The sequence below is a fragment of the Camellia sinensis genome, chromosome 15 (assembly GCF_055761805.1).
Source record: "Camellia sinensis isolate YWXY chromosome 15, ASM5576180v1, whole genome shotgun sequence".
NCBI lineage: Eukaryota > Viridiplantae > Streptophyta > Magnoliopsida > Ericales > Theaceae > Camellia > Camellia sinensis.
Genome location: NC_138975.1, coordinates 137509650 through 137518927, shown reverse-complemented (window position 1 = coordinate 137518927; position 9278 = coordinate 137509650). Strand labels below are relative to the sequence as shown.

Sequence of the window (9278 nt, the reverse complement as noted above, 5' to 3'; positions counted from 1 at the left end):
AGATTTTCGCTCTTTCACTCGAGTAGTATTTCTTGTGCTCGAGCAGGCTTTGTGAACTCTCAGTATTTTTGCAGGTTTGCAAAAATACAAGAGAGTGTATTCTACGCTCGAGCGGCCATTCTCGCGCTCGAGTGTTGGTCTGTTGTCTACAAAACTACTAGATGTGTGTATTCTACACTCGAGCGTCACTTCTTGCGCTCGAGCGGAACAACTTATTATGTTTGACGCTCAAGCGTCAACTCTTGCGCTCAAGCGGACTGTGCGTATATCAGTTCGTAACAGCCACATTTCTCATCACTTTTTCATCTCTTTCTCTCTCTAAAACATTTTAAAACCCTAGATCTTTAGCTTTTTCTCTCTAGAACTCACCTTCTCTTTACTTTTTTACCAAGATCCATTGGGTTCTCTACCCGAGTACCTTTGTTAAAAAGGAAGAACGTCTCTAGAGTTCCATTTTTGTCCGAACAAGATTTGATTTTGGCGTCATTGAAGTTACCCCATTATTGCTTTGGTCTTCTAAACTCGAAGTAGGGATTTTCTACACTCTTCTATGAGTTTTAACTTAGCTATTTGTCATTAGGTAGGAAATATTGGAACTTGTTGTGATTTTGAACAAATCTAGGGTTTTTGGCCAAAATCGAAAGAGTTTTCAAATGAACATATTGGAAATGGTTATGGGAGTAGACATGAGCTTGTGTAGTATTAAAATGGTTGACTTTGGGTGTTTAGGAAGAAATTAGGAAAAATGGGGTTTTGCCCTAAATGTCTTAAATAATTATTTTGTATAGATGATGAAATTGGTATTGAAAGTGTGAAATTGAGATGTTGCCTACATGAATGGTGTAGTTGGACTTATTTAATCTCTCACTCATGGAAGTTTGGATAATTTATCTGTTGTAAAGATTGTATATCTGTTTAGAAATATCAGTTTTGGGCTATCGGTAGAGGATAGTCATGATTATTGTAGAAATTACATAAGGATTAGGCAGATTGAACGTAATCTCTTGGTCGTTATCATTGAATATGATTATGAATTATATACATTGTATATGTATGATATTTGGGAGGAGAAAGGGGATGTACTCCGTATGTGGGAGAAGAAAATGGATGGACTCCATTAAATTAAGTTAGCTTGTGTGTCTAGGGTGAAAGTCTCGAAAACTGCGCGTATACATGGGTGCCGATTCCTGCGGACGAAATTTCCGTAAAATAGAAATTGAATGTATTTGTATGATATTAATAATTATTGAAGACTTGTGGGATGTATCCTCTGTTTGATTAATTGAACGAAGTGGGTATAAATAGTGAACTGGGATAAAATAAATTAAGATGTAAGTTTGGTATAACTTAGTTTTAGAGAAGAGTTGTGAAAGATTTTGTTATTTGGCTTGAACCTATGCATTTCACTTATATCTTTGTTAAATCTCATATATTGTGCGAGATTGTTTCTATTGGGTTTTGGCTCACTCTATTTGGAAAAAACCATATTCAGGTATCGGTGATATGCATCTGCCAAGGTAGTAACTTAGAGGGCTTTAGAGTGAGAGCTTCTATTTTTGTTGTATCTATTTTGTATAGCCTAGGGCTTTAAATTGTGATTGAGCTAGACTCATTTTTGTTGTAACCAATCAGTGACTTGGAACGATGTAAGCCATTAAGGCAATAATTATATATATAACTTTCATTCCTTCTTGTATCTGTCTCTCATGTATAACAACTCTGATGAATGAAGGTATGTTAGTTTAATTATATTTCTGTTCATGAGATGGGTTTGTTGTATTTATTTTTTTGAGACGTTACACGATGAAAACTCATTTGAGATTCACTCCAGAGATAAACTAGTTAAACTTAAACACAAATGTGTTTAGGAACACCTACATAAACCATCTTATTTTCTGAATTTTTGTCTTTAGAGATTTTTTTTAAAATCATATCAAAAATATTTTTTAATCTGTCTTGTATAGATAAATTTAAAAAATAAATTTCTTTTGAAAAATTGTAAAAAGAAATTGAAAAATCCAAAATAAGCTTAAAAAAATCATTATTATTATTATTATTATTTGCTTATTTTTGTTTTCTACACTTCTCCGATCTCCTTCTCCTCTCATTCCCCCTTCTCTAATTCTCCTCTGATATTTATCTCATTAGTCCGATCATCACAACTTTACTTTTTCTACCATCGAATCTAAAACTTTAATATTTGACTTCAAATCTTTAATAGTCCAAAGGCCGTCGTTGGATAACACGTTTATTTCACGATAAGCAACCACCTCAACTTTAATGTTATAACTTGACCAGCGGAGGTAAGGTTTTCAAATTCCAAGTTGAAAATTGCAGAGCAGTACACTTTTGAATGAGTTCAATGGCAACTTGAATTTGATTTTTTTTTTTTTTTTTTGATTTCTTGATTTAATTTTTGATTTGTTGATATAAAGTTTGAACCTCTCCTTCTATAAAAATTGTTTATCTCTTTTTTAAAAAAAATTGATTTGATATTTTATCAATTTTTGTAAGGAAGATTCCCAACTTAAAAAATAATAATAAAGGTTGCGTTTGGTAGAGTTTTCTAAATATGATTTGAAAGTATAAGTTGTATTTTGAGTTTGTGAGTTTTGGAATTATGATTTGAGTATAGAAAATTTGTTTGATGAAAGAGTTTTGAATTGAGTGAGAAATTTTTGATGTGACATATGATATTTGATACAAAAACTTACAACTCATAACCAAACATACAACTCAAAATTCTACTAAAACACATAAAAAAAATTTAAAAATTCAAAATATATTTTTTTTGAATATAAAAAAATTAACATATGTCCAAAAAAAAATTTTACTCCGATCAACCGGCTGGACAATCGATAGGACATCTGGTGGGACGACCAATTAGGCCAAATTTTAAAAAAAATTGAAAATCGCACTTTACATAAAATTTTTTGTAAAATTTTATGTAAAATTTTATGTTTGTTGTGAAAAACTAGTTAAGAAATTTTATCCAAACTTGATGTTACAATGTGCGGGTGGAATTAAGATTTGAAAATCCTTAAACAGAGACCGAAAAATTGTAAGAAACAGCCCCACTCTTCTCTGGTTTTCCTCTTACCTTCCACCAATGCAAACATGTGTAATAAACTTTCAAACCCGGTTTCTTCCATGTCTGAAAGTCTACCAAGACACTCTCACAAGTTACTCTTACAAACTCACTACCCAGAAATGTACCATCCAAACCTCCAATCTCTCAATCCCAAGTTCCCATATTTACATCCCCACCAGCCCCCCTCTCTTCTCCTCAACTCTACCCTCTTCTCCCTCCCACTTTCCAACAAACCCAGGCAAGCTCGCTCTGTCTCTCTCTCTCTCTCTCTACATGTTTGTGTTTGTGTATTTATATCTATTTCTATGTATATTCAACTGTGTTTCCCTTTTCAGGAACCTCAGGATCATCCATTGTCTGTTTCCAACAACTACCCACCTAAATGTTGATGTCTCCGGCGATCTCCGAGTCATTTTCGCCGCCGGCGGCACCGGCGGCCACATCTACCCGGCGGTGGCTATTGCCGATGAGCTCAAAACCCAAAACCCTAAAACCCAAATCCTCTTTATCGGAAACCCTACCGGAATGGAGAGCACTGCCGTGCCCTCCGCAGGCTACGACTTTGCCGCCGTAGCCTCCGCCCCATTGGCCCGCCCACTCCTCTCCCCACACAACCTCATCATCTTCCCCTACCGTTTGATCAAATCCCTAATCGAAAGTTGGCGCCAATTGCGCGATTTTGATCCCCAAGTCGTTGTTGGGACTGGTGGGTATGTTTCGTTCCCAATTTGCCTCGCTGCTTCTCTCAAAGGATTGAAATTAGTAATCCAAGAGCAGAATTCAGTGCCCGGTATTGCGAATTGGGTTCTTTCTTTCTTTGCTGATCGAATTTTCGTTGCTTATGATTCAACTATTGATTGTTTTCCTAGAAAAAAGTGTGTTGTGTGTGGGAATCCAATTCGGTTATCTTTGCAGCAGTACGTGTCGAAGGCAGTGGCGAGGATGAATTTTTTTCCGGGGTTGGGGGAAATGGGGAATTCGGAGGCGAAAGTTGTGTTGGTTCTTGGTGGGTCTTTGGGTGCCAATGCTATCAATATTTCCCTCTTGAATTTGTATTATCAGATGTTGATGGAGAACATGAACTTGTTTATCATTTGGCAGACGGGCGTAGAAGCCTTTAATGAGATGGAGAGCCTTGTGAAAAACCATTCGCGTTTGATTCTTACTCCGTGAGTCCTGTTCTTTGCTCTGAATGTGGTCTGTTCTATTATGATTTTGATTATGTTATTGTCACAACTCAGTTTTGGTTATTTTAGTGAAAAATGAGAAAACCCCAAAAGGAATTGCATTCTCTTCCATTAATTGAATTATGGATAGTAAAGTCTCATTGTTAAATACATCTTATTCTTGTTACTTAATGTGGCTACCGATATCGTAACTTGTGACTTAACAAATAAAAATGATTTGAGAGAGTAATACAAAAAAAAAAAAAAAAAATTATGTGAGCCTGAAATGTATGTTGATTGATGACAGATTTTTGTAGCTTTTTGTTGCATGAAAAAGTTAGCTTGAATTTCAGCTTGAACACATAACATTAAAAGCTTGAAGGTTAAATGTACCATATGCAGAAGGCAAGATTTGTTAGATATATAACTAACTTTGATCACCTTTGTCAGATTTTTTAGGGTTTTTTTCCCCCCTTTTATGAAGATACAGATTACATCATGTGCGCACTAGTTACTTTATTCATTTTATTAAAACCAATGCCTTGACCCCTCTATTGGTGAAATCAAATACACGAGTACTTGTCTTTAAACTAAAGTCATCCGTAATTATGCTCTGCGGTAATGGAAATGTTTGGAGGCAATTTATAGTTGATGTAAATTGCTTACCTTTTGCTTCCAACACCAAACAGTCATATCATATGGGATGCGTGTACAACTGTACTTAGAGAATTACAATTCTTCATAATAGATGCTCCTCACTTGTTTAAGTTGACCAAGAGGAGATTCATAATATAATGTTGAACAGGCTTCAAGGAATATCCCAAATGTAAGAAAAATGAAACACAGTTTTTTCCCCTGCATTTAAAAAAGGGGGAATTACATTCCAGTGGGAAGGAAAAAAAAAATAAATTTACACAAATGCACCCCCACAATTTTTCACTTGCACCCCACACGTTTTTGTAATTTTTTTTGTCTGTCCCACTGTGTTGAAATTCTCCCTTTAAATAATGTAAGGAAGGATATAGATAAGCACGCCTTTATCTTACTGTAGAAGAGTATGCATAGTGACAGGATTTTCTCAACTCAATAGAGCTATTTTTTTTTTTGCCTTTTCCTAAGTTCTACTTTCTGGACCAGAGGTGAATGAGCCTCATCTTGGTTGATCTCAAGCATTGTGGTTTGTAAAATAAGGTTGGTCTTGACACCCAGAAATCTGCTTCATTTGTCAATGTCAGCCCGATTTTTGAACTTGAATATGTTTTATGTATCAAAATCTTGACATGAACTTTAGATGTAAACCTGGGCCTGCCTTGTGGCATGCTGACAATGAGACTTGATTGACTGGTGTAAGGAAGACCTAATAGATTGGCCATTAATGAGTAGTGCTAAGAGAAAGAAGTTAAAGATCAGTTTTGTCATGCAGGCTGTCTTCAGGCTGCTATGTCTTATGGTGGCTATGGCATTATGCTATCATGTTCGATTTTAAGTTCCTGACTCTAGGCTGTGCTCCAGATATTTCTAGTGTTTATTTCATGCCAGTTATGACTGTTTCTTATGAGTGTGGGGTCATAGTTTAAAAAAAAAAAAAAATTGATTGTTTTAACTGAGATTTATATTGTGGCTGCAAACCGAACTTCAGAAAAGCTTATGATATTTGGGGTCTATGGGTTATATCTACTTTAATTCATATACATATGTTAGTCTTTTATTCTAATAAATTATACTCTTCCATATTTGTGGAAATGATTGTTTTCATGAAGTAAATTTGACATATTTTCCTTGAATATTGAACTTGAAAATTGTAATGAGATGGCTATCAGTGCTCTTACATTTTGTTAGCATTTCTAGTAGCAAGTTATTCTTTTGAATCTGATTATGTTCTAACATCGTGAAGGTTCTTGCATTCTATGGATTTGGCATATGCAGCTGCAGACCTTATTGTTTCAAGAGCTGGTGCAATGACTTGCTATGAAATTTTGGCCACTGGAAAACCTTCTATTCTGGTAATCAAACCATCTGTTAACACATATTTTCTTTACCATAAGCATTGAATGATAATACGACTCAAGTGTGAGATGATAACCTTCTCAATTTTGATTTTCAAAATTGAGTAGGATACTCTTTTCTATGAGCATTGTAGAATAATAATCTTCATTCAAAAAAATGAAATTGATATGTATTTGTTTCCTAGTATGCATTCTATTCCATGTGTTTGTGCACCCTGTATGGTTCAATTCGTGTGTCATCTAGTTATCTCTCCATGTGCGAGACAGGTTTGCACGTTAGTGTTAGATAGCTTAATGTATATTGTTAGAATCATTGAACAGTGCCCAACCAAAAAACTAAAAACAAAATAATGGGTGTTATTCCTGGATATATGGAGATGTCTAGTTCATTGGAACAGCCAAATCCCTCACCAATAGGATCGCACTTTGATACCTAATTGAAACTAGAATACAGAAAAATATATTTGGCAAAGAGAAAAAGTTGTATCTTGCATTCATTGTCGAATTTTATAAAGCAATGCCTGTCTGAACTTCCTAAACTCCAGTTTCTATGTTAAGAATGTGCTAGAATATGAATCCACATTCAGATTAGAAGGGAAACTCTTTCCTCTTTAATGTTTGCAACATTCAGTGTTTGTCATTGCCCTGTGATAATAAGAGAAAGCATAGATTGAATGAATTTCTGTGCTTATTCACTTTGCTATCTTTTCTTATGGAACCAAAAAATGAGGATGATTAAGAATTTTAATTTTTGGGAAGTATTATGGATGCACTCAACGCCCAAATCTAGTATAGTTCAAGTTTTCTCTGCTTTGGAAGCCTCAAGACTAACTGTATCACATTTGTTTGACAATTATATCTGCATATACTGGGTACTCATGATGTGCCAAAGTTCAGGAACTTTGTCAAGCACCAAACTGGTAGAAACACCAATATCTTATTATCTTGTCTTTCTTTTTCTCCCCACACATAATGATGAATATTATAATAATATCAAGGAAAAAGGAATATAAATGGTAATTAGTCAGTGTCCCTAACTGTCAGTTTTCTTACAAAATCTTCAATCACATGGATAAAAGGGTTCATGTTCAATGATGTGCAATAACTGGCCTTGGAAGTAATATCTTCACAGCAAAACGCAAGATAGACTTGAGGAAACAATAGGCTGCCATTTCAATTATTTACTTTATATAATATAGTGTAGCACAATTACCAATCTCGTGTCCAAGAACATGACTCTTATGACTTAATTTTTGTCCTTTAGAAGTAATGATCAATGTTTCTGACAATGGTGAAAGCTAGATTTTGTGAATTAAATAATTATGAAGGATAATATGTAATATCATCTTTTATTTATCAAAATATATATATATATATATATATGTAATATCATCTTTTATATTTGAAGAGAGGGTTTGTTTTCAAAGTTTCTTCACTTTTTAAACATCATGATTATGTAATATCAGAAAGGAGAAAAGAAAGCTGTTTTGAATTGAGTCTCACATTGTAATTTTGATATTATGCATTGTCCTTTATTTTGTGATATTTTTGCTTGAAACATGCATCGTTGCAATAAAATAGAACCAGTCACCCAGTTTTTGTTCTATGTTCAAATATATGAACATGTAAGCCCAAGAATCCGGCTAATTGCTTTTTCGTTGTCTTTACACATTTAATTTCTGTCTAATTGGGTTGATTTTGTTTCTTCATTAATCATTACTTACTATATTTTGGATTTTGTAGATACCATCACCAAATGTTGCTGAAGGACATCAATTCAAAAATGCTTCACTAATGGCAGACATAGCAGGGTCAAGGGTCATAACTGAAGATGAACTTGATTCAACAACCCTCGGAACTGCCATTGAGGGGATTTTGGGTATGTGGAATCTGTTTGTCTATATAAGGATCTAAAAGTCATGAGTTGCTTTGCCTACTTGATTTGCTCTCCAGATTCTGATATAACTTAACTCTCCCAAGTTCAATAAGCCTTGAAATGCCGTAGTCCTTTCGCACCTACATTTTTTCAACCTTTGGCTTTCATGAAATCGTGGAAGAATGGAAAGGACGAACAGTAGGATTGTCAGAACTATCATATTTAAACTGGGTGTCCCCACATTATCCACAGACAGATTGGACAGGAAATATATCACCCTATTCTCTCTAAACCTAATCATATTGTCTTCTATGATGCCAATACTGAGATCTTTAACTTCAAAATTTTCTCACCCGTGTTTTTTTTCTGTTTCAGAGAATGAGAGTCTAATGGCGGAGATGTCTGAGAGGGCCCTGAAGGCTGCAAAGCCTAATGCCTCTGCTGAGATTGTAGAACACATTCTTTCTCTAGTCAAGTTGTCAACAGCAAAAGAAAGGTAAAAATTGAAGTTGTCAAGAATGGAATATGAATCACTTGTATTTTCCATTAGACATGAAGTCCTTGGCATTCACTTTCATTCTGCTCAAATCGAATGCCAATTTCCTCAACTTACTCAAATTGTTCAATACAAAAGCAGGCATTGGAGTGTGGTTCATGGAACTAGGTTAGGATTCTTCTTTTTCTTCCATTTTTCTATTTTTCAAATTGGTAAAATTGACTCTCTGTGGCCTCAGTTGGATAATGTACTGAAACATGAAATAGCTCATTGAATACTTTTAGTGACCTTTCCTTGATTATGATAGTGTCTTCAAATCATATTGTTTGGTGATTGTGCTTATCTTATGGATTTGGTACCCTAATTTTTTCTCTTTTTCGTCTGCTTAACTATGAGATGATTTAGTAGTATGGAAAGATGTAGCCCGCAACCATGACCCATGACCACCCCTCTGGTGCCCCCTGTGAATTTTTCACCAGTGTGCTGTATTTTTTGAGATTTCTCAAAACTTCAAAGGAGAAAAAAAACATTTTTGGTCCAGATCAGGAGAAAGAATAGAAATGAAACAGTCAAGAGGATATGGATTAGTGGAGGATCATTAATTGGAGGAAGATCATGTGGAGGTGATGAACACCCCAAAATC

At 34.9% G+C, this 9278-nt stretch overlaps 1 protein-coding gene across 1 annotated transcript; it reads left to right on the top strand.

Moving 5' to 3' along the window:
- The first annotated feature begins 2966 nt into the window (after window positions 1-2966).
- On the top strand, window positions 2967-8955 carry LOC114302130 (UDP-Glycosyltransferase superfamily protein). Its single transcript, XM_028247108.2, has 5 exons — window positions 2967-3329; window positions 3427-4260; window positions 6152-6260; window positions 8007-8142; window positions 8515-8955. The coding sequence occupies exons 1-5, from the start codon at window positions 3118-3120 to the stop codon at window positions 8637-8639; spliced, it is 1416 nt and encodes a 471-aa protein (XP_028102909.1). The 5' UTR covers window positions 2967-3117; the 3' UTR covers window positions 8640-8955.
- Window positions 8956-9278: the final 323 nt, after the last annotated feature.

Bases quoted from the DNA above. Each gene is read 5' to 3' on its own strand.
- LOC114302130 (XM_028247108.2), top strand. From the start codon at position 3,118: ATGTGTAATAAACTTTCAAACCCGGTTTCTTCCATGTCTGAAAGTCTA. The intron at 6,261-8,006 runs GTAATCAAACCA...TGGATTTTGTAG, and splicing joins CTGGAAAACCTTCTATTCTG to ATACCATCACCAAATGTTGC. The intron at 8,143-8,514 runs GTATGTGGAATC...TTTCTGTTTCAG, and splicing joins TGCCATTGAGGGGATTTTGG to AGAATGAGAGTCTAATGGCG.